Below are 26,216 nucleotides of genomic sequence, written 5' to 3'. Positions count from 1 at the left end.
CATCGCAGGAAAGAAAACGTGATAAACTCCAGGTAGAAGCTCCCTACATGCAATGTCGATTAAAAAAAAAACAAAACACTTAACAGTGTTTTGTTAAAAACACTGTTTTTAAAAAAACAAAATATTAACAGCCAAAGCACAGGACTTCTAAATCCACAAATGACTGTTTTTTAAACAATGAAGGGAAGCGACAGCCCCAGAAAGACTGAACAAAGTTGCAGCATTTTTTGCCTGCAGGACGGGACCTAGCAGAGAAATAAAGAGGCTGTGTTGTGTGACAGGGAGTAAATCCAAACGTTAGCATTCCAACGCTCAGCCAGGCCACCACTCCCCTCCCCAGCCCGTCATCCTCCTGCAAAGTGTTCACAATTTGCTGTCCTTCCTTCCAAAAGCCAGCAGACACAGATTCAGCTTTTCCTGGCTCTGCCTTGCAAGCTGGGGCTGCCTGATGGAAAGGCAAAATCAAAGGGAAGAGTGTGAATCCATAAACTGATGTGAAATCCTTGCTCCCTGAAATGCCTACCTTCACCCCCAATGAAATGAGAAGGAAGGAATCATGTGAATGTCAAAGTTGCTCCCTGAAGAGGCTCTGCTGCAGAGCTACAGCTTTCTGAGCTAAGTGCCCTGCCGAACACCATCGCTCTGTAATAGATGTCTGCGAAGACAAGGGTAATTCACCGAGGGTGCCCCTTACACACTGGGGAAAATTCACAAGCTTTATCAGGCAGCAGTTACCTACAGTGGCTGAGCTTTTGACCCAGGAGTCAAGCAGTCGGCTAGGAGTTGAAAAAGAAAGCGGTTGGAGGGAGAGGGACAATAAAATCATACAGGTGGAACCGGTTTCCCGCGAGCGCCAGGCATCCCGCTAGGGCCGCGCCAGGCTCACCTGGTACACCTCCCGCAGCCCGCACCACGTCCGCAGCACCTGGTGGCAAGCCCGCAGCCTCGCCGTGTACCATCTCCGCAGCGTGGACACGGTCAAGTTCCACACGAAGCGGCTGCCGCTGAACAGCAGGTCCTCCACTCCGCACATGAACACTGAAGCCATGCCTTCTCCTTCCCCCTGAACCGGGGGGTGCCCGGCGGGCTCCCGCAGCTGCAGCCCCACAAGCCCGATCGCAGCGGCCCGGCCGCCTGGGCTCCGGACGCCGGCTTCTTGCGGGCCGCCGGGGGTCAAGCCTTCCCCCAAACTGGTCTTTCACGGTGCGTCCCGGCCAGGCTCGGGCGGCATGCCCCGGGATTGGGCGCCCGCCAGCCAACGGCTGCGGCGGGCACACAGAAGCCCAGTGTCCACCCCGCCCGCTTGCTGGCAGCGCCGAGCGAGCTGCGCTAAGCTCCGCCAGGCGAGCCCTCGGTGCTCCCGGGGCGCGGGAAGCCCGGACCAGCGAGGACTCCCCCTGGCGCTCCCCGCGTGCGCTGGGCAGCGGGGGGAGTGGAGCGACTCTGTGCAGGCAAACAGGAGGGCTGCATCTCAGCGCACTGGGCTGGCGTCCTGCACACACCACACACGCGCGTGCACACACCAGTCCCAATGTCCGAATCCGCTTTGGGGAGCACCTTACTTTACACTACAGGGTTTTTGCTTGGTATCTGTCTGCACTGATAAATGTCTCCTGGCAGCTAGAGATGCAAGAGGGATAAAAAAAAAAAAATCCTCCGAAGCATCCCTTTGGACCCCACTCCCGGGGGAACAGCTCTGAACGTTTCCTTGGTTGTGCTGAAGACAGAAGGTGAAGATACCAGTCTCAGAGCAACAGTGTGCTCCTGATTGCAGAACCTGCCTTTGCTCCTAACTCGAGGGGTCTCAGAGGAAATAACCTGCCTGTTGCCAACCAGAGAGTAGGATCCCTCGACCCCGGCATTGTGCTAATTCCAATGCAGCAGTCAGCTCATGAGAAACACAAAGACCGTTCTGGGTCTCTAGCAAAGAGTTCTTTGCTGGGAAATAGAGGCACACAAGAGAATCCTTGGTTTGGTTCTGGAAAATTCAGTTTCTGCGCAGGTGTAGCAGCCACTGCTAGCACAAACCTGCACAGGCAGATAGTTTATTTTCCACTCATAAGCAAAGAAAGCTGTTCCACCACTTATGAAGTCACCAGATAATGAATGTTTTTGTTTTTTTAAGTTCTCCCCCAGGAAATTGATAGTCCCAAAGGCATTTGGAAAAAGGAGCCGGAGGAGTCCCACATACCACTAGTCTCTATTATTCCTCTGAAATATGTGCAGATTTCAGTCCCAAACAATAGTGTAACATTGCTCACAGCAACAGGACTGCAGCAAATTTCAGGGCGGTGGTTTTTCCTGAATCCATCCTTAGGACAATTGTCTGTATTTTACTGGTGTTTCACACCTGGGGTGTTATCTTTGCTATTAAGTGGCAGAAAGGTAAAGGTGCCAAAGCCTTTCTCCTGAACTAGTTCAGAAAGCTTCAGAACAGACTATCGACAAGTCAAATCAGCTTTATTTCAGGTTTCAAATGTGCCTTGGGAATCTTAATTCAGGCAAAACTCAACCAGTCAAAAGAACACAAAAAATTTGTCCTCAAAGTGCCTGGTTTTCAACGTGATCATAATCGGGGAACTTTTAAAGGATGTTTCTTTTCTTACTTTTTACTTTGTATTATTACTAATAAAATTGCCTAAGAGTTTTTGTTGAAATAGTTAAGAGGACATCTGCCCTGATGCAAGATTTGCACACCTTTCTTCACAGTAAATCTGCTCTATGTGTTCCTTAGCATTAGCATTTTGACGATATTTTCCAAGATAATGGTCACAGTGTTTACACAGAAAATACTAGGTCGCACTGAGTCAAAAGACAATGAACCAAGTATAGTTTGAAAATGAAATGTCATCCTTCTAATGGAAAACTACTGAACTTCAAAATGGGCCTATGAGTATAAGAGGATGATGGTGGTACATTTTTATTGTTTTTTAACAATGCAGTGTGACTGTGTTCTCGGAAATGGGCAGCCAAGGGAATACCAGAATAAAACCTACAACAGATCAATTATCTCCGTCTCATGACACCATGCTCTCAGAAGAGATGCTCTAGATACACCATGGCAATTATCTACCTGTGAACTGGCCTAATGTCAGTGGTCAATTCCAACCTCAGTGATTTGCATTCAAGGTTTTCAAAGTCAGGGCTTACATTATTTTCTAGAAAATGGGGTGAGGTAGTACAGGGGTTCTCAAAGTGCAGTCCCTGAACCGGCAACATCAACATCACCTGGGAACTAGATGCCAGTTCTTGGGCCCCCTCCAGAATCAAGGCGTGGTCAGGGAATCTGAGGTCTCATGTGGCCTCTGGGGGATTCTGACTCTCATTGAAGATGGACAAACACTACTGCAGGGCATGGTAGCTAGGAGCTAAGTCTCCAAAGAGATTAAATCCCTGCTCCTGAAGACCTGTGGCACCCCGCACAACCTCCTTAAAGTCACAAAGCCTCAGTGTCCTCATCTATGAAACAGGGGTAATATTGGAATCTACTACATATCATTTTGGAAAAGAGTAAGTAAAACACACTGGCTTTCCCTGGTGGCTCTGTGGTAAAGAACATGTGTGCCAAATCAAGAGACGTAGGTTTGATCCCTGGGTCAGGAAGATCCCCTGGAGAAGAGAACAGCAACCTACTCCAGTATTCTTGCTGGGAAATCCCATGGTCAGAGGAGCCTAGTGGGCTACAATCCATGGGGTCACCAAGTGACAGATGTGACTTAGCGACTAAGCATGCACACAGATGAAATATGCGATGACTGGCAAAAAATAAGCGCCCAAAGGAAAAAAATGATCACCACTACCAAAATTAGGAATTGTTTCATTTTTTGGTACTTAGATAAAATGAAAAGAAAGTGAAAGTCATTCAGTCATGTCTGACTCTTTGTGACCCCATGGACTATATACAGTCCATGGAATTCTCTAGGCCAGAATACTGGAGTGGGTAGCCTTTCCCTTCTCCAGGGATCTTCCCAACCCAGGGATTGAATCCAGTTTTCCGCATCACAGGCAGATTCCTTACCAGCTGAGCCATAAGGGAAGCCCAAGAATATTGGAGTGGGTAGCCTATCCCTTGTCCAGTGGATCTTCCTGCCCCAGGAATCAAACCGGGGTCTCCTGCATTGCAGGTGGATTCTTTACCAATTGAGCTATCTGGGAAGCCCCTTAGATAAAATAGTACTTGTAAAACATGTTTTAAAAAAATTCTCAAAAAAAAATTTCTCTACTGATTATCTACATCTGGTTTCCTAGATCTTTCTGTATGTTGGAGGTTAAAGTTGGTGGTGATGTGGTTTTGGGGGGTGCTGGTCTTTAACTTCCAAGTTCCCTCAAAAGCTCTTTGAAGCTGGATCTTCCCCATCACACAGCCAACCTTTCCTGGGGAACTGGAGAAGCAGTAGATATTCCAAGCTGGACGGAAGAGAAGAAAAGACATTTTGTGCCCACCAATATAAACATGGATGCTGCTTCTTATCCAAACAGCTTTCTTCTTCTGCAGAAGGAGAAGTTCAAAGATCTAGGTAAAGACCGCTTTGAGAGGGAATGAACAGTAAGTTCTTCACACCAGGGGCTGACAATGGGTGGCAACTGAACCCAGGTGTGGAGCAGGGGAGAAAAGAAGGATCCAAGGGTGGCATCCTTTTGAAAATGGACGAGCCACGCGGGACAAACCAGCTCCCAGACACACACCCTTGAAGCTGGTCTAAAATTTCCTGGGGAAAGGGAGCTAAATCAAGCTGACTTCAAAATTATCTTGCTTTTTTTTTGAAATTTAAGAAGAGGATTTTTTCCCCCTCTCTAGCAAAAGAGTTCCTTGCAACACACTGTAATTTCCTGCAGCTCTCTCCGGAGGCTTAAAAAGATGCTTCAGGTGACAGCATGGCTCATACTCCTGGGAGCTCTGCTGCAGACGTAAAAGAGAAATTGTCATTATCCCCGAGGCTCCTGTAGGTTCTCCTCTGAGCAATCAGCAGGGAGAAGAGCACAGTGCCAGGAGGCCAGCACAAAATGCCAAGCCCTGTCTCTGGAAAGAGATAAGCAGTTCTATCACAGCGGCTTCCAGAGGTCCCCTCTGCCCATCAAAGCGACCGAGTCCGTTGCACGCTGGTGGATATTTTTAAACTTTCGTCTCTGCACAGCTGAAAAGCCAGTGTGGCTGAATTCTGACAGACCATGTCTGACACAGGGCTTGAGGGGGATAAAACACGGTCTGGTTCAGTGGCTCTCAATTAGGGGCAATTTTGCAACCCTGCCTACAATGTCTGGAGGCATTTTGGGGGATGCTACCAGACTCCAGTGGGTAGAGGTCAGAGATGCTGCTCAACATCCTACAATGCCCAGGGCAGCCCCCACAACAGACCGCTCTCCTGCCTAAAACATCAGTGGTGTGGACACCGAGGAACCTTGGTCGAGCTCAACCCACACCCTGATCTTCCTCCTCTCACAGGACTTGTTGGGGGAAACATTCTTCCCTCTTGCTGTTTTCTCCCAAAAAGCAGACTGGAGATGCAACAATAACTCTATAAAGGTTTTCATACACTCACAAAGAGCTGTAATGTACTCAAAGCCCATTGAGAAGAAACTGGAATGCCATTTCCTATCCTTTTCACATAGCCCTTTAAAAAATATTTATCATAAAAATGAGGCATAGTCATTTTAATCATAAGCTATTTATCTTTTGGCATTTTAATTTTTGGCTTTATCATTTCACTTAAATCGCAGGCTCCTTCATAGCATCGAAGCCTTTCTTAGGCACAGGACTCAAACAATCCTCCCTACGTGGACCCCAAAGTGGAACACTGATTCCTCCAGTGGGCCTTGAGTTGCTACAGAAGTCTCTCATCACTCCTACAAAGAGAAAACTGCCCTTTTTCGTTCTCCTTTTCTCTGTTGGACTGTTTAACTTTCTGAGGAGTCTCTACAGGTGAGTGGAGGTGGGTGGCTGAGTGGCCCTCTTTATGCAGGAGTGTACCCACGCACTGGAAAATGTTTAGTGACCTTAGGCTCTGCTCACACACACCAGTAGTGTCCCCAGACATGATGACATCAACAGCAGAAAGCACCTCCATACACTTCCAATGACTCCAGGTGGGGCGGTAGCCACCCCATTCAGAAACCACTGCTGGAAGCTGGGAAACGGCCTTATTCATATTTGTTTCCTTGGTGGCTGGCACTTAACAGGCAATCAATCAATGGTTATTGAACTGACAAATGAAAGACTATTTGTCTCAAGAGTGAATATAGAAAGAAGTTCATCCAGTCCCAAAATACACACTGTTGTTCATTAAAAAAAAATGACGTATTGAGTTTGCACTACATGTCAGTCGGGCAAGTGAGCGCTGAGAACGCATGAGGACAAAACAGAGACGATTTCTGTCTAACAGGGTCTTAGAGAAGGGTGAGAAAGGCAGACATCTGAACAAGTTATACAGAGGAAGCAGGCAGTGCCAAACAGTTACAATAGAGACACAAGATGAAGGATGTCGAGGATGGAGGGAGGGCCGGGGAATGCCACCATGAGGACGTGTTGCTGCAGCTGATAACTGGAGGCTGGGGAGGGGAGGGCTCGGTGACGAGGGAGGGGACACAGACAGCAGGCCAAGGTGGGATGAGCTGTTAAGAACAAGGGCTCTACGGCAAGAGGGAGTCCGGATTTGAGGGACAGGAGGGAAAAGGGTTAGAGAGGTTGCTTGAGAAGTAGAAGAGCAGGAAAGTCCAGCTGAGATGTGGCTGCAGAGTTCCAGAGGTGAGAGAAGAAAGGGCTTGGCCAGGATCATAGGAATGTCAACATAATGACGTCTACAGGTCCCCCAGATCAGGTCTTACCTATAGGGTGAGAGTTTGATGGGCCAAGGTGACCTTGCCAACGCAAGCACCTCTTGTGGCCTGTGGGAGGGCTGTCCAACTGTGCAGAGGCAGGCTCCCCGGTCAGGGGGTCAGGATGCCCTCCCTCCTTCTACATCTCGCCCCAGGGAGGAGGCAGGAGGCCTGGCAGGACACCAGTTCTGCTTCATTTCCACTTGAGCCCCCTGCCTCCTCTCCGGCTTTCTCTCCTCCTTCCCTCAGGCTGAGAGAACAAGGAGCATCCGTCAGTCTTGGCCGGAAGCAGGAGGAGGTGGATGGGAACATGCAGAGACCTGGAGGGGAGGGTACCAGCCATGATCACCATTGCCGAAGGCTGACCAGTAGGCTGGTTAAGTTCTGCAGCTGCCTTTAGCACTCTGAACCGCTTTCTGGCACCATAAAGGGCTAGAACCACTAGCTAAACAACATCCAGGACCAAGGTATCTATCCAGATCTATCTTCCTTTCTTTGGCAAACTCATTCCACTCATAGAAGGGAAAAAAAACTTTCTCAGCTTTCCTCAATAACCTCACCTATTATTTTATTAAATCAAATTCTCCTTGCTCAAAGGGAAGAGGAGGTATGCTATCTTCACTGGATGAAAAAGTACAAAAAAAGAAGCAACACATTAGACCCTGCATTGTATCCATTTTTCTCTAGTTAATCCACTAAACAGACACTGGAAGTTTTGCCAAGTCAAGTTTTAGAAGTCACTGCTGCAGATAGGAAAGCACTAGAGGGGATGAAGGTTTCAAGGAAGCCCACACAGATCAGAGGGAAAGGGCCCACCCTCTTTTCTGATTTTTATAACTTTTTCTATTTATATATGTTTTAAGCACTTTCAAATGCTTTTTCTCTTCTTTTTTGCATTTTATTTTTAATTTTAAAAGAATTTTAATTTCTAAAAATTTTTATTGGGTTATAGTTGATTTACAGTGTTCTGTTAGTCTCTGCTGCATAGCAAAATGAATCAATTATATGTGTACACAAAGTCACTCTTCTTAAGACTCGTTGCCCATATAGGTCATTACAGAGTACTGAGTAGAACTCCCTGTGCTATACAGTAGGTCCTTATTAGTTATCTATTTTATATACAGCAGCACATATATGGGCTGACCTTCTTCTTGAAAGAAGAAAAAATATCAATCTTGTGACTTAACCTCCCACCCCCATAATTTGTCACCTTCTATTTACACTTAATTTACATGCACACCAACGACAAAAATAAAATAGAAATAAATTGGTCTATATAGCACCCTTTTCTAAATAAATAAAGGCGGCTCTGTACATAGCATCAGTTAATTCGCACAATATTCTCCCAAGGTCAAACGGAGAAAGATATTGCTGGCCCCATTTCATGGATAAAGAAACTGAGGCACAGAAAAGCTGGGTGATTTGATGAAGATCTGTGGAGAAAGCATTTAACAGCATCTTCAGTGGCACAGCTAATTCTTCAGTCCTACTTTAATTGAGAAATAAAAGGATTTTTTGTATTTACAAGTTATCATTTGTTTTGGCCTAATACTAAAATTTATAGGGTACGGAGGGCTCCAAGACTTATGTATTATCCAGGAACTTAATATGACAAAATGTCCACCTTTTGGGTTTACTCAATTTAAATAAGAATAAAACAATGATGAGAAAAACAAAATCTGTAATGAAAAGTAACTGAATTTTTTATGCGAGATAAAGAGAATGGTTACCAAAAACCCAGTGACCTTCACTCCTATAAAATAAATGGTATGAGAAAAACAAAAGAATAAATGAAAAATCTTGACTTTCCAAAGATTAACTGTACTACCTATGTACAATTGTAGTAAAATGAAAAACAGAAATCAGCCAAGATGAATGGCCTTAAAAGCAGTAAAAACTCTCAAAGCCAGGTATATCTGGCTAACAAACACATACGGGCAATAGGTTATAAAAACAGATCATTTTCCCATTATTACTAAAAACTACAGAATGGTTTGGCAGGATTATTGCAAAGAATTTCAACTATTTGGCCCTTAAGCAGTAAGAGCTAAATAAAAGCAAAGTCAAGCATCAAAAAAAAAAAAAAGACATAAAAGTATTTCTTGTGCATTGCTATCCTAAAATTAACTTGAAGTCGGTAATAGCGACATACTGTTTTCAACTATAAAATGAATTGTGTACAAGAAGATAAAGAGGCCAAAAGCAGTATGCTCCACGGCTCAAGGATTATGAATATTTTATAAAGTTGAGACAGCAGTTGTGTATTCTTTAGACCAAGATTTCAGAGAGCTCCAGGCAGTATTTGAGAGGAATGAAGAGACGAACTACATGATCTGGTCTCAAGTCAACAGAGGAAGAAAATAGGTTTTATTTCTCAAGTACCTAGCACAGAAGGAATTTAAGGTAGACCTCCTTACCCTAAAAAGATCCATTATTATATTTCAGCCTGGTGGACTTATGGATAGTTTTGGCTTATTCTTTATATGCTTATATATTTTGGCAAATAGTGTTGGTCATCTATCCATTAGCCATTTACTCCCTTTTGAGAGACTCTAATTTTGTGAGATGGAAGGATTTTCTGGGATGAAGTGATTGACCTAAAAGAAGGCCTGACACCCTGTTTAGGCAATATGATATAAAGCAAAGTTTTCTAAAGGATTCTAGAAAGGATTTCCCTCTTTGAAGAACTGGAACAACACAAGAATTTTTTCAGCACATTTCCTGATTCCTGCTTGGGATACTATTGTATGAAGACACAGTGCTTTGAGCTGTAACAGTCATCTTGTAATCAAGAGGATGTATTAACAGCAAAGATAGTAGAAAAGTGGGTGGAAAAAGCCTGGTCCTTGATGACACTGCTTGGATATCAGACAAACTCAGGAGCAGCCTATTTTCAGATGACTTGTAAGGAGATGTAAACAGTGAATGATCTTAAATAGCTCAAGCTGCTTTTAGCTGGGTATTTTCTTACTTTTAATAGATCACATTTCAAAACTCACTACAAAGCTACAATAATCAAGACAGTATGGTATTGGCATAAGGGGAGATATACAGATCAACGAAATAGAATCAGGAGTCCAGAAATAAAACCTCACATTTATAGTCAACTGATTTTTGACAAAAGTGCCAGTGTAATCTTATGGGAAACACAATCTTTTTAAAAAGTGATGCTGGGACACCTAGCATGAACCTGAACTCCTACCTCACACCATAAATAAAAATTAACTCAACACTGACCACAGAACTAAAAGTCAGAGCTAAATCTATAAAATTCATAGAAGAAAACATAATAATATTTATATCTTTATGATACTGAGTTTGGCAGTAGTTTCTTAGATATCCCATAAAAAGCATAAGTAACAAAAATAGATAAACTGGTTTCATCAAAATGAAAAACTTTTGTGCTTCAAAAAATGCTATAAAAAAGTGAAAAGACAAGCCATCAACTGGGAGAAAATATTTATAAACCTTATATCTAATTAGGAACTTACATACCAAATATATAATGAAATACACTCAATCACAAAAAGACAAGTAGCCCAATGAAAAAGTGGGCAAATGATTTAAAGATGCGTTTCTTTAAAGCAGATATATGACTGACTAGTAAGCACATGAAGAAGCACTCAACACCATTAATCATTTGGGAATCAAAAATCAAAACCACAATGATATACCACTTCATACCTACTACAATGGTGATGATCAAAAAATGCACAGTAACAAGAGTTGGTGAGGCTATGGAGAAATTGGGACACATATGTTATTAGTGGTCATGTAAAATCATGTAGCTGCTGTGGAAAAGACTGTCTATTTCTCAAAAGGTTAACCATAGAATTTGAATGTGACCCAAAAATTCCATTCGTAGGTATACACCTCAAATAAGTGAAAACAAGTATTTAAAAAAAACTTGAATGAATACTATTCACAATAACCTGAAGGTATAAACAACCCACTTGTCCATCAGCTGATGAGCAGATTTTTAAAAGGTAGTATGTCCATATGAGGAGCCTGGTGGGCTGCCGTCTCTGGGATCGCACAGGGTCGGGCACGACTCAAGCGACTTAGCAGCAGCAGCAGCAGTATGTCCATATAATGTGATATTTAGCAATAAAAAGAAATGAGGTAAATACCCAAGAAAACTGAAAATATTTCCTCACAGAATAACCTGGACATGAATGTTCACTGCAACATTCTTCGTAAGAGCTAAAAGTGAAATCAACTCAAAGGTTACTTGATGAGTGGCTATATAATACATGGTATAACCTTCCGGGTGGTCCAGTGGCTAAGACTCTGCACTCGCAATGCAGGAGGCCCAGGTTTGATCCCTGGTCAGGGAACTAGATACCGCACGTCACAACTAAGGACCCTGCATGCCTTAATGAAAATCAAAGATTCTGCATGCTGCAACTAAGTCCCAACACAGTCAAACAAAAGAAATTTTTTTTTAAAACAAAAGAATGGAGTAGACACATGCTATATTATGGATGACTCTTGAAAACATTCTGAGAAGTAGAACAAGCTAGACAAAGAGGCCATAAATCTACAGAGAGAGAAGGTGCATTGGTGGTTGTCCAGTGACTAGAGGGATGAAATGGGGAGTGACTGACGATGGGTATGGTGTTTCTTTGCAAGGCGCGGGGGCAGTAATGAAAATTATCTATAATTAAATAGTGGTGATAATTGCACATCCTTGTGATTATATTAAAAAAACACTATACACTTTAGAAGGGTGAATTTTGTGGTACGTGAATAAATCAATCAAAAATAATCAAGCAGTCAGTAAAAAGTAAGTAACCCCCCCAAAAAAAAGGATTTATGCTACACATGGATGAATCTCAAAATCACTATGCTAAGTGCAAGAAGCCAGTCATAAAAGACCCCAAATTTTACAATTCCATTTATCTCAAATGTCCAGATTAGGTAAATCTATAGAGATAGGAAGCAGATTAGCGGCTGCCTAGGACTGAGGGAGTTTGGAGGGAGGAGTGAGGGAAATAAGTGACTTCTAATGAGTACAGGGTTTCTTTTTAAGACAGTGAAAATACTTCAGTTAGAATATAGATATGGAGAGACCATCTCATAAATATAATAAAAGCAATTGCAGGAGAAGGCAATGGCACCCCACTCCAGTACTCTTGCCTGGAAAATCCCAAGGACAGAGGAGCCCAATAGGCTGCAGTCCATGGGGTCGCTAAGAGTCGGACACGACTGAGCGACTTCACTTTCATTTTTCACTTTCATGCATTGGAGAAGGAAATGGCAACCTACTCCAGTATTCTTGCCTGGAGAATCCCAGGGACGGGGGAGCATGGAAAAAAAAAAGAAAAAAAAAATAAATAAAAAAAAAATAAAAGCAAATGCAGTAGATACTTTAAACAGGTGAGTTTTATGGTATGTGAACTATATCTTAGTAAAGTTACTACCAAAAAAAAAAATAGGGTTAAAAAACATAGAGTACTTCCCCTGCTGTGCCCGGGATCTTATTAACAGTTCCCTGACCAGAGATCTAATCCGGACCCTTTGCAATGAAAGCGCTGAATCCTAACCACTGGACTGCCAGAGGATTCCCCTAAAACACATCTAAATCCTTTCCCTGTATTTGCTAAATATTCTACAATGAGCATGCAATATTTATATCTTCAGAAAAAGGAGTTAACATTTCTCTCGACTGGACAAAATACTTAACAGTACAAAACAAAGTGAAAAGAAAAGCTGGAAAAAAGTAGTATATGTGAATTTCATTGTGAAACGGAGTATATGTGGATAGAAAAAAACTAAAGGAAAAGGTATCAAATTATTGACAATAGTGATTTCTGAGCTGGGAGCACTGCAAGATTTTAATTTATTCTGGGAGATGCTTTCTTTCCCTGGTTTTCTGTATCAGCAAACATTGCTTTTCAGTTTCTAATTTTGAAATGCACATGTAATCACACAAGAGGCTATTCAGTGAACGAGATGGCAGCCTCTCTCTCATCCTTGTTCCCCACCTCCTCATTTCCAGGGCTTCCATGTAAGGTTTCTCAAGTTATTTACTGCATGATGGCGTCTGGCTTAGGGTGGGAGTGGAGGTTATAACCTAGCCTGGGCTCGGTTGGATAAGCCATAACTCAGGGCTCTGAGGAAAGAGCTCTTTTCATCTTAACCACAGGAAAATGATAGGTAGATGGCAGCTTTGCCCTTCTCCTTCCCCTAAAGGGGAGACCTCCAGACAGTCTACGTTATTTAAGAAAAGACTGTATGTATGTAGGTAAAAGTTATTCAGGAAGAATAAAGAAATAGCAGGTAAAGGCAATACAATAAAATCGGAATCCAAGAATTAATACTGCAAGAGAAGCCTTTCAAGGTAGCATGGTAAAACTGGATTTAAGGGAAGAAAAACATATTTTGAACAAACAAGTCCTAAGGAAAGAATTCTAATTGCAACAACTGTTAGGCTGTTTTCCACATCAACAGTCCACAATTCACACACACAGCTTAAGCAGCAAATGAGACTGGTTGTATCCGTTGCCAAGTGCATTGATATTTGGTACTTCACTCATCACAGTCTCTTTGGCTTAGAAGAGCATACTGGTGTGTGTGTCGTCCAGCATCCACAGAGGAAAGCCTTAGGATTTTATTCTGCTGAGAAACCTGAGAGTGAGTGTCCCCGCGTGAAACCTGGCACTTCTATTTCAGTCACTTTTGTGTCCTTCAAAACAGGGTTCACCGATCAAACAGAAAAGTGAAAGGAAGTGAAGTAGCTCAGTTGTGTCCAATTCTTTGCGACCCCATGGACTGCAGCCTACCAGGTTCTTCCATCCATGAGATTTTCCAGGCAAAAATACTGGAGGGGGTTGCCATTTCCTTCTCCAGAAATCCTAGGGCATTTTATTAATTGGTGCGCTAACATCTCTATATTCACTCAACTTGGTCTAAAGTTTCTGCTTGCGATAAAGTGATGGTTACATCAGTAAATAATTCAAATGGCAAGATCTAATTATGACTTTCTCACTCTCAATAACCTTTTTTTTTTTTTTCAATAACCTTTTAACCACTGTTGATGTTTCTGTTTCAGTTTTGTCTTGTTACAGAAAGCCATACTGGGCTTCCCTAGTGGCGCAGCAGTAAAGAATCTGCTTGCATTGCCGGAGACGCAGGAGATGTGGGTTTGATCCCTAGATCGGGAAGATCCCCTAGAGTAGGAAATGGCAACCCACTCCAGTATTCTTGCCTGGGAAATCACATGGACAGAGGAGCCTGGAGGGCTGCAGTCCATGTGGTCACTAGAGTCAGACATGACTGAGCGACTCAACCACCGCTACCACCAACCATAAGCCCGTGCTGGTCTTCTTTTGGGTTCCAATTCTTTTGCCTCAGGCTCTTTGTATTTGCTGTTCCTTCATTCCTGAACATTCTTTTCCACCTTAGGATTTCGTCCAATAAACCCCGGATTATCTTTCAAGCCTTAGATCAAATGTTGGTCCCCTGAAGCTGGTCTGGCTCCATCACACCAGCTTGATCCTTCCCTCTCATAATACCCATCACATTTAAAATTACCTACTTAATGCCTGATTTCACCTCCAGACCATATGCTCCGTGAAATGTAAAAACAATCCATGGCCCTACAGAAGGAGAGCCTTTTCTCATTAAAAAAAAAGAAACAAACAAACTGGATGTAATTTAAGAGAGAACTTATGATGGTTTGAGAGCCAAGAATAATAAGGCTTGGAACCTACTCCCTAGGTCTGGAAGCATTTTCCAAGGAAGAAAAGGGGAGAAACAGAGCTTGTATATTGGATTAGGGCAAATCATTGGATGAAAAACAACAATGAGGTAAAACAGCTGAGACCCAGAAAAGTGTTCAGATGGCTTAAGTGTGAGATACTCCTAAGAGAGCTGGCGACACTGTTAGATAAGAAAGAAAGTGATGTGTAAGACCTCTGGCACTGAACCATCTTAATTTGAATTTGACCTGATTCAAATGGGTCTTGACAGTAGCTGCAGGGATTATCTGAGACATATTTGTCCTCCTAAGTGGCTTAGTTCTCTAAACCCCCTTTCAAGAGTGCTTTGGAACATTCAGAAGCTCATTCTCTTTCTACAACTTCAAGTTATGCTACGAGCAAGATAAGAAGACTTGAAGTCATTAACCTGGTGGATTTGTTCTCTGTTTCTATTTCTAAAACAGAACACTTATGTCTGTTAACTGATTAACTATAAGTGTGGAGAGAATGTCAACAGTTACTGGCATTCTTTACCTGTTTGGAATGCCATTTTCCCATATACACTATTATACAATTTTAGAGAGAGTAAAGAATTAAAGTAACTAAGCTATTCAGAATAGAAATATACAAAATACAAACATTATGTTTACACGTTAAAGTGCAACTACCATGATAAAGTACAACTACCGTGAACATCAGATTATGACTAAGGTGGGGAAGATTTTTCAAAAGCCCATCATCTGTACTTAAATACAGTTGTGTGGAAAGAAATGCATCCAGATTAATTAAGCTTCTTTCCACAACAATGAAAGCTTATGGAACCTCTTTTACTATTCCATCCAAGTAAATGGGAGGGGTATGTACATGGTAAAGGGGAGTGGGTATGTACCATCAGGGACTAGGGGGAGGTTCCTAAAAAATTTTACCACTCAGAAATAGAATACACCATTTTTAATCTAAAAGGTTCATGTAGATTTACTCTTTATCATGTATCTATGATTTTCTTTATCATGTATCTTTGACTTTCTTTCCAAAAATAAAGTAAGTAAAACAGTTCTCCCAGAAGATGTACATGTTTATTTTTGGTTTCCCATAATCTCTTAGGACACCTCCCAATACAATGATGAAGAGAACACATTACTCCAAGTATAACAAGCACAGAGGTAGACACTGGGGGATATGATTGTCATAATCTGTACAGACTTCAGAACAGCTTTTAGCTTAACAAAAAAAGTTTTTCATCAATAAGTGATTAAACACAGCAGTCTATGTAGAAACACTTCTGGAATCTCAGAGACTCCTATTATAGTACAAGCCACATTAAAGTGAATTTGTAATTTCTCATTTCTAACCAACTGTTATGGTAATGAGGCTATTACCCAAAATCGATTCCATCCCAAAATGATTAGCCTAAACTAGTTAGGATAATCCCTCTCTTCTCACTGAGTGATTACCGTCCAGTCTTGGCTATTACGACCTACGGGAACGTCTCCTGAGGGGCCTTCTGGAAACCTTGCTGGGGAACTGGTAGAACTCTCTTGCTGCCATTTTGCAAATGAAGCCAATACAGAAGCTTACTTTAAGCAAGACAATTACCAAGAAGAAAACCTGGGGCTTCCAAGTATTGTATGTGTGCTAGAGGGTGTGTCAGGATGCCTGCTTATATGTTTCCTTTTTAAAATTAAGCCAACTAATATGTGTGGCTTCTCTACTTTAGGAAATCTTTAACAATACACTCTATGTTGGACTGGAAGCTTTGTCAAGGGAAAGATGTATGACTTATACTTCTCTGTATTTCAGAGCCTAATCTAATATCCCATATATTGTTGTTGTTTAATTGCTAAGTCGTCTTTGACTCTTTTGCGACCCCCAGGGACTGTAGCCTGCCAAGCTCCTCTATGTATGGGATTCTCCAGGCCACAATACTGGAATGGGTTGCCATTTCCTTCTCCAGGGGATCTTCCAGACTAAGGGATCAAACTCGCATCTCTTGCATTGGCAGGTGGGGTCCTTACCACTGTGCCATCAGGGAAGCCCATTCCATATATGTAGGGGCTTAATTAACATATATAGGACTAAATTGTACTAATTTTCAAGCTTATGACATACAAAGTGAATTTCTCAGTCAATCTTAGACTTCTTGGACATCTAATACCAAGAAGCAACCCAGGTGACAGACACTATGACACCAAGGCAGCTGATGCTTGTTGGTGTCAGGTACAGTTGACTTCAATATGTTATTTATATCACACCTGACATACAGCACTTGAAAGGGATAAGGATATAGTGAGATACAAGTATGGAAATGGCTGGTTGAAGAACAGCTGAAGAAGATCCAAAGGGATTATTTTGTTTCACAAATCCTGGAATGTCTGGATTAGAGGAAATTTAAGTACAGGATGCAGGATGCAGGAGGAAAAGTGCTGTGTATCTGTGGAACGTACCGGAAGACATGCCAGTAGCAGACAGATGTGTAGAAAATCCAGTGGATTCTGTGTGTAAAGCTAAAGGGCTAGGTAAGATCCACACCACTTCATTTATGTGAACTACTTAGATCACAGAGGTGCTTTGAGGTTTGGCATGATTTCAGAGGCCTGAAATGGGCACAGACATTTCTTGGAAAAGAAAGACTGACTCCTTCATGATATTCTTAAGAAGTTGTGTTTCAGACATTGCCATAATGGATTTCACACTCACCAACCCACCCTAATGTCCAACAACTCAGAAGGATTGTCACCATCCTTATTAAAAAACTGGCCTAAGAAGTTAGGTGGACCCAGAATCCAGGGGAAAAGGGATAATGACTTATGATTATCTCTTCAAGTACATCATCACTGGGGACGCAGGTGTGGGGAAGCCATGTCTCCTTCTGCAGTTTACAGACAAGCAGTTCCAGCCACGGTCCACGACTTCACAACAGGCGTGGAGTTTGGGGCCCGTATGGTCAGCACTGATGGAAAACAAATCAAGCTGCAAATCTGGGATATGGCTGGACAAGAATCCTCCTGTTCTATCACCCATTCCTACTACAGGGGAGCAGCCGGTGCACTGCTGGTGTATGACATTATAAGGCGTGAAACCTTCAACCGCCTGACCTCATGGTTACAGGATGCCCGTCAGCACTCTAGTTCCAACAGGGTTATCATGCTGACTCGGAATAAGAGTAACTTAGAGTCCTGTAGGGATGTGAAGAGAGAAGGAGGAGAAGCCTTTGCTCGAGAACATGGACTTATACTCATGGAAGCTTCAACCAAAACAGCCTGCAATATTGAGGAGGCTTCATTAACACAGCCAAAGAAATATATAGGAAGATCAGCAGGGTTTATCTGATGTCCACAGTGAGGCAAATGGCATCAAGATTGGCCCCCAACAGTGTATTTCAACCTCAGTGGGACCCAGTGCCTCCCAGCGGGGCTCTCATGACATGGGGGCTGACTATGGCTGCTGCTGAACAACTGGCCTGGACTCTTTTTTTTTCCTTCCTGGAACAGCTTCAGATCAATAGGCTTGAAGAAAGAGGTCTTACATGCTTTGGCTGGGAAAAGCCTCTTTTCAAGGTGTGATGTTTTGCCTTTCCACTTAGAGACCAGGGGAGAATTTGGGCCCTTATTGACCTGTCCTTCTTCAGGGATGTGAGCATTCCCTATAAATTAGGGCTCTTCTCATCTTCCTGTTTCAACTTGTAAAATGTTAGGATCAAAGCTGATTGTCATGGTATTTCAAAAATAAATTCCTCTATAAGCAGACACAATCTACTCCCCACCAAGAATTAGTAACAAAGGTCTAGGACATTCTGCTTGAGCCCTTGAGGGGACTGGGATCTGGCTGCCCGTTGGGCCATAGTAAAGTCTAGGGATTTCATTGAGGTTTTTCACTTGCCACTATGCAAGAATTGTGGCAGAAGGCAGTTCCTTCTACTTGAACTGCTCAAGGGTGATGAACACTTCTCCACCATCCCATTTCTAGCTTCTCTGTTTCAGAGTAACTACAAAACTTTTGAGAGCAGTGGAGTTGCTCCTGGACCTGTAGCCACTTACTATCATCACCGAGAGAAAACATCTTTCCCTGTTTGTTTTGTTTTAGGGACCAGACCTAACATTGGTAAGTCAGTGTCTTTCACCAAATAGACTCCTACAGTTTTATCCCACTCACTTCTTAAGGAGACCTATTTAGACTTTCTATCAAGCTAATCTGCTTACTGTACATGACATATGTGCTTCCACTCCTATGCCTTTGCACATGCCCTACTGTGCACTACCGTAGTACTCACAAAGTCCATATTTTTTTCCTTTGGAAAGCCTTCCTGGACTGATCTAGGGGCTTCTGAACACTTACAGACACAGTACCTTTTAGCTTTCAAATATTGTTTATTCATACGTATATTTATTTGTATTTATGTTACTTTGTAAGTATGTTTCATAGTAGCTTTGTGTGTGGAACCTGTCTCCCCATATAGGTTGTAAGCTCCCTGAGAGCACGAACCCCTGGTATCCTTTTACTCTGTAAACGACTTCCTCCACCATTCCTTCACAGTGCCTAGTGCTACTCCTGTGATCACTGAATTTGACTGACAAAGACTTGGAGCAGGTTTAGTTCAGGCTGCAGAGGAAAGAAAAAGCCTCACAGTCATCTCTTTGTAGTTCCATCTCAGCCTCTTCCATCTGCTTACCCTGGATTCTACATTGCTCTTCTCCCTCTCCTCTCTCTCCCTTCCCTGGCTCTTTGCCTCCATTCCACGCAGCATACAATAAAGCTGCCTGCTTCCAAGCAGTCAAATAAGTGGATACTTCTCCATTTGAACAGCATGCAATACTATCCTAGTCAAGTCTGCCTTTAATGTACTTATCATGCAGCCTTCTGGGTCAGGTGCTATACTGATGTCTCATTTTCCTCCACAGTAGTGCGGTCTTGTGAATTTCTCTCTCTCTCTCTCTCTTTTTTTTTTTTTTGGTTGTCGATGAATTGTTTCATTAGTAAATATATGCATGTATCCAAGTTGCTCATTTAAAAAAAAACAAAAACAAAGTGGCCTAACTGAGCAATTACTTTTATTGAGCAAGGAAGGAATTCATGTAATAGGAAATGCAGCAAGGGATGCCATGTAAGGGAGCTTTCTACCAGAGGTCCTTTACTAGCAAAGAAAACGCATTCAGTGACAAGGATTTCAACAAGGAAGAAGAGAACATTTTCTCACTAGATAAGTGGAAGAGTAGACCCCATTCCTGCCGTTACTGCTGCCCTCTGAGATGATGAAATATCAGGAACTATTCAAATACAGTCAAAGGATCCTTCACAGAGAAGAGAAACAGGCTCAACAGGTTTTCCAGTGTAGTAATCTTAAATACGCATCTAATGCAACACATGGAAAATAAAAATGGCTTAAGGACACGGTCAGACCTTACAAGTTCTTATGTACTGTATCTGTGAAATATAGCATTCTTCCTCTATTTCATACACACACACACACGTGCACACTCACATATTCGCACATGCGCACGCACACACACACTGGTCCCCCTTTGCACATTTTAATTCTATCTAGAATCAGAGACAAGTCTATTCCTAAACGCATTTTTTTCTAGATCCTTTTTTTAAAAAAAGTCAAACAGGAAATACATCAGTTCAGTTCAGCTACTCAGTCGTGTCCGACTCTTTTCGACCCATGAATTGTAGCACGCCAGGCTTCCCTGTCCATCACCAACTCCCGGAGCTTGCTCAAACTCAGTCCATCAAATCGGTGATGCCATCCATGCATCTCATCCTCTATCATCCCTTTCTCCTCCTGACTTCAATCTTGCCCATCATCAGGGTCTTTTCCAAAGAGTCAGTTCTTCACATCAGGTGGCCAAGTTTCAGCTTCAGCATCAGTCCTTCCAAAGAATATTCAGGACTGATTTCCTTTAGGATTAACTGGTTTTGATCTCCAAGGGACTTGCAAGAGTCTTCTCCAACACCACAGTTCAAAAGCATTAATTCTTTGGCACTCAGCTTCCTTTATAGTCCAACTCTCACATCCATACACAACTACTGGAAAAAGCATACCTTTGACTAGACGGACCTCTGTTGGCAAAGTAATGTCTCTGCTTTTTATTTTATTTTTTTGTAAAATAAAATTTTTTTCCATATTTGTGGATGACATTATTGTCCATGAATAAAATCCCAAGAAAAAGATATTGGAAAAGAAGAAATAAAACCAAAACAACTGGACATGAATAACTAAAAAATGGACTTCAGCACATACCTCACAACTTATGGAAAAGAAATTCAAAATTTAATGTACTTAAATGGTAACTTATATTTATTTATTTATTTTACAATTTGAATAGGGAAAATTTAATATAAAGAATCATTAACTCTAGGGGGGGATTGAAGTAATGGGAGACTGGATCATAAGGAGTAAAGAGAACTCTAAAGAACACAGGAATAGCAGATATAAGCAGCAGTCACCATCTCTAGGGCTGAAGCAGAGCCTACACCGAGGGAACAAATGTAGAAGAGGGCCACACCCCCAAGGCTGAGGTCCAGGCCTCCTTGCCCACTGGATGGTGGAGAAGTTCTCTGAAGCTGCAGTGTTTCTGCTTTTTAATATGCGGTCTAGGTTGGTCATAGCTTTTCTTCCAAGGAGTGTCTTTTAATTTCATGGCTGCAGTCACCATCTGCAGTGATTTTGGAGTCCCCCCAAAATAAAGTCTGTCACTGTTTCCATTGTTTCCCCATCTATTTGCCATGAAGTGATGGGACCGGATGCCATGATCTCAGTTTTCTGAACCCCATTACCAGCATGAAAAGGAAATACATGGCAGAATTATTCTTTTCCATGAGTTTTCTGCCCAATAATACAACTCTGAAAAATTAAAATTAAAAATGTGTAGCCCTTCTAAACTAAAGATCTTTTTTATAGCTTTATTTTCTTTCATACTAAAGATGAAATGAATGTGATACTACATTTAAATCTGTTTATGAGTTGGAAGTATCAGACAATCACTTCTCTTACTGTATATTGATTTTTGTTATGAAGCATCCATTAAGCATTTCATCTTTACCACAACTATGAAACAGGTATTATTGCTACCTCCATTTTACAGATGGCATACCTGAGGCTTAGAGAGGTTAGAAGGTGGCAGGTTAGATTCAGAGAACTTGAAAAACCAACCCAAAGGCTGAGAGTTAGGACGGAGCAGGGAATTTAATACTTTGTGCTGAATAAATCTGGGCACAGAGTACATCAAGAAAGACAAAAAGCCAAGTCCACAAGAGCAACTGGGAATGAGGACATCAGCAGAGGAGGACAAGGCATGGGGAAAGGCAAGTCCATGGTTCATAACCCAAAACTCCACAGGAATGGAAGAAGGTGCAAGAGGTCTTGTTATGCCCACTCATGTCCCGAGAGGGCAGGGACCACGACTATGTATCTAAGCAGATTTCACTACCTGTCCCTCTTTCTATCTTCAGGGCCCGTCACAGTGCTCACACGGCAACAGGCAACTTGCTGAAGCAGGCAGGAATGAAAGGGTTAGAAATGCAGTCCAGGAGCCCAGGAGAAAAATCTGGGGTGCCAGCTTTATTTGTTAAAGCTGTTTGCTTGCAAACGACAGAGATATAATTCTGAGTTAAGCAAAACAGGATATTTATGGGCTTTTGTGATGAAACTGGGCAACAGGCAGGATTGAAAATGCCTTGTGGATGGCAAGAACTTTTTCTTTCTCCTTGCCCTTGCAACTGCTTCCTTTGGGGGCTTCATTCACTCTTTAGGGTGTGCTACCTCAGCAGGGTAAAAACTACAACCAAAGGCAGGCAGCTCCAGGTACACATCATTGAAGAAGTGAAGTGAAGTGAAAGTCACTCAGTCGTTTCCAGCTCTTTGCGACCCCATGGACTAAACAGTCCATGGAATTCTCCAGGCCAGGATAGTGGAGTGGGTAGCCTTTCCCTTCTCCAGGGGATCTTTCCAATCCAGGGATCGAACCCAAGTCTCCTGCATTGCAGGCGGATTCTTTACCAGCTGAGCCACAAGGGAAGCCCATTATAGCCTACTGATCAGAGAGGAAAGGGCACTCCCTGCCAGCTCCCATAGGTTAAGTCACGCAAAGGATGCTGACTGACTCTCATGAGGATTGTGGCCAGTTGTGGCCAGGGTGCAGTGTACGTGTAAGTGTAGTGACTGGCTCATCCAGAAGCAGGAGCCCTCCCACGGTCCATGAGGGTGTCATGATTGGCAGGCCCATACTGAACAACTTGGTTGAAAGTGTGGAGAGAACTTTTCTTGTGGTGAAGGAAGTTCCCGTACCAGAGGAAGGAGCTAATGGGCAGCCAAGCAGCAGAAACAACGTATGTTTTCTACTAAGTCTCTTGCCCAGGACGCAAACCAACCCCCAAGCACAGGCAGAACCATGTCTGAGCTGCAGTACACAAGCTCTGGAACATACCATGATATCTAGCTTACTCCAATATTTTATTCCCCAGTCCTTCCCTCATTTGTGCCAGAAATTAAACAATCCACAGTAACTGGCTTTCTACTGGGCTTCCCTGGTGGCTCAGTGGTAAAGAATCCACTTGCTAACGCAGGAGATGCAGGTTTGACCTTTGGGTAAGGAAGATCCCCTAGAGGAGGGCATGGCAACCCATTCTAGTATTCTTGCCTGGAGAATCCCACGGACAGAGAAGCCTGGTGGGCTGTAGTCCATGGAGGTCACAAAAGAATCAGACATGACTGAGCCACTTAACAACAACAACAAATTAGGTTTCTGGTCTGCATAAAGGGCCTACTAGGTCCATGACAGCCCACGCAACTGAAATTTAAATTGAACTTGGTTCCTCTCAGTGAAAGAGTACCCTAAGATATGCACCATATGAACAATAACAGCCTTTATATTAATGTGATTTTAAATAATATTATCTTCTGTTTTCAGTGTTTGCCTATACAGGACCTTGGGTATAATACTTATTAAATTCTTTATCTGTTCCAGGAAGGAATATGTTGCTTTTTTTCACTCAAAGAATATCAGCAACACCACATTATTAATTTTATTGGAACCCCATAAACCTAAAAGCTTAAACCATCATTAAAAAGGTCCTCGCCATTGCCATTTGGGAAGGCACATCTTACACTGTTTCCAGAAGTAGGACAGAAAAAATCACAAGGTGCAAATGCTAAAACCTTTTCCCAAGGTTAGCTTAACATTTTTAAATGACCAAAGGCATGCTCACACTATCAATGGCTCAACTTTTAAAGCCCTAAATTTGATGAACAATGACTCTTGGAAAAGCTCAGCAGGATTCCAGTCAACACTACTGCGGTGCATAAAACTTTGCTGTCAGGATGCCAATGGTGTGAGGCTCAAAGATACTTTCCCAGGGCGTCTGGATTCTTCCAGTGAATAGCTATCATTCCTTACAGCTCAGATGCTCCCTAGCCAGTAAGAAGGAGCAAGTCTCTCTAACCAACTGCCCCCTTAAGTCCCGTTTCCTTTGTAAAATATTCGCTTTCATTCCTGGCCTCTTCTCCAACGTCTGGAGGAAAAAGCAGTGAGAAACTGCTAAGTGATGCCACTTTCTCATTTGCGACTTCCCTGTCACCTTCCCAGGAGCTGGTTCCGTCAGAGTCGGTTTTGTTGCAGTAAATACGGTCTAAGGGGCAGGTGCCCACACCTGTCAATGGATATCCGTTTTTAGCCAATTCTTACCCACTGTGGTTAATGTTTGTGGTTGAGCGGGTATCTGCTCCAGCATCTGAAAAGAGTGTCTTTTAGCCTGGAATTCGGCTTGCTTTAAGGAAGATGTGGTGATAGAGATACCTCCATTTCAGTCCCTGGCAACACAGTATATGTGTTTTTACCTATTATGAATTCAACAGGAGCCTGGCTAAAAGAGAATGGATTAGCCATGGGAGAGAAAGAGCAGAAACAGTGTCAGTGATTCCGCCTAGGAAGCCACTCAATGAGAATGACATTGACATGCTACTCGAGAATATTCTCAGTGGGCCTCAGTTCCTGGGTACCTCTCACGGGGTGAGCACTGCACAGTGTAATGAATCTCCTAAGTAAAAAGAAGTGGAGGCATTTTTCCATATAACATGCTTCCTTATCGCAAGCTAACGACTTCATCTGGTGCTTAATCAAAGAAACAGAAAACAGTGGATAAAGTTCCAACTCTGGACTTAATGGGAGATAGTGTGTCCGTCTCTGACATGGCAACCCAAAGGATGTGCAAAGATTATTTATAAACATGATTGTTGTCTTAGGTGATTCTCTGGACCACAGATGGAAAATATTTCTACTTCAATGCCGACTCTGATTGATTGGTAGTGGCGGCCTGGGCATTGCTTTGAAGAATCTGAGGCTCAGTTGGAAAGAGTGCAGTGATTGATTAGCAGTGTCTCTCAGGGCTTCAGAAACAGGGAGGGGCCACAGAAGTGTCAGCATGGACCAGGCTGTGAGTGAGACTGTTGTTCCTTTTCAAACATCAGACACTTGACTTCTTTTTCTTTTTTTTCCTTCCTAGAGTCCAGGCTTTGAGAGGTTTTTATTCCTGGCCACATGAAGAAAAAAGGTGTTAGGGGGTTGTGGAGGAGTATATACTGACCTTACTGACCTAGATCAGGAATTGTCATTGTTGTTTAATCGCTCAGTCGTGTCCAACTCTTTTCAACCCTATGGACTGTAATCCACCAGGCTCCTCTGTCCATGGGATTCTCCAGGCAAGAATACTGGAGTAGGTTGCCATTTCCTTCTCCAGGGAATCTTCCTGACCCAGGGATCGAACCAGAGTTTCTTGCATGCGGGCGGAGTCTTTACCACTTAGCCACCAGGGAAGGCCCAGATCAGGGATAGATAGCTAATATTTTTGTCTTGGCGGGACATACAGTCTCAGTTGTGCCTGCTCAACTCTGTCACTCTAGTGGGAAGCTAGCCAGAGACAATCCATACATGAATGGTGTGGCTATGTGCCAATAAAACTTTATTCACAAAAACAGGCCATGGCCAGTTCATACCAGATCAAGATTATAAGAGCTACAGGTAGGATATAACACAGATAAAATGGAAAGGGGAAATCAGGAGGGTGTATGTTTCAAAAAAATTTCTCTGGAAGTGATGGAGGATCCTGCATTTCTGGGACACGAAACACTTCTTTCAATTAAAAACCAGCAATGCAAACCCATCAACTTTCGGGGAGCATCTTAGCTAACAGAGAGCATAGCTGTAGAGAGGGACATGGGGCACGTACATTTTGAATGGAAAATGCTGTAAAATGGGGAAATGAAATCAGGAAGGTCACAGCTCATTGCACTGGCTGGGCAGGATAGGTCTGGGTGGGTCAGGAAACAAGACCAGCTTTCCTCAGGTGGAGGCTACCCGCATCTGGAGATACTGCATGTATACTGGCAGAGGGCCACGGTCACTCTTAGAGCAAGGATGATGGGGTGGGCAGAGTTCAAGCAGGGAGGAGAAGAACTGGGCAGCTTGCCCACAAAGGTCCACTGAGGACAGAACTTCAGAGTGTGTTTATACAGACAGAGGCTGGTGAAAGGCTGAGGTTTGAAGTTAGATTCTACCCAATGTGGGGGGTAAAATCCTAGTTCTACCCTATCTGCTCTACAGCCTTGCAGGAATTATTTACTCTGGTTTGTCTTCTGTTAAATAGAGAGATGGTTAGATGGCATCACTGACTCAATGGACATGAGTTTGAGCAAACTCCAGGAGT

General features: G+C 42.8%; 1 protein-coding gene and 1 pseudogene across 3 annotated transcripts in view; one reads left to right on the top strand and one right to left on the bottom strand.

The window, feature by feature from the left end:
* The window catches only part of FRMD4B (FERM domain containing 4B), a 356,738-nt gene that overhangs the window by 192,664 nt on the left and 137,858 nt on the right, over positions 1-26,216 (bottom strand). Inside the window, exon 1 of one of the 3 annotated variants that reach the window (XM_043886549.1) lies at positions 887-1,378. The exons of 1 other annotated variant lie outside the window; for it this stretch is intronic. In XM_043886549.1, the coding sequence (XP_043742484.1) occupies positions 887-1,048 (162 nt within the window). In that variant the 5' untranslated portion in view covers positions 1,049-1,378. Of the gene's footprint in view, positions 1-886; positions 1,379-26,216 lie in introns of those variants that run through there. One more of the 3 variants, XM_043886550.1, reaches the window with a different exon arrangement.
* On the top strand, positions 17,317-17,967 carry LOC122683047 (annotated as a pseudogene).

The sequence above is a fragment of the Cervus elaphus genome, chromosome 24, assembly GCF_910594005.1.
Source record: "Cervus elaphus chromosome 24, mCerEla1.1, whole genome shotgun sequence".
Taxonomy (NCBI): Eukaryota; Metazoa; Chordata; class Mammalia; order Artiodactyla; family Cervidae; genus Cervus; species Cervus elaphus.
The sequence above is the reverse complement of the archived record's forward strand: the minus strand, read 5'-3'. Positions and strand labels throughout refer to the sequence as shown.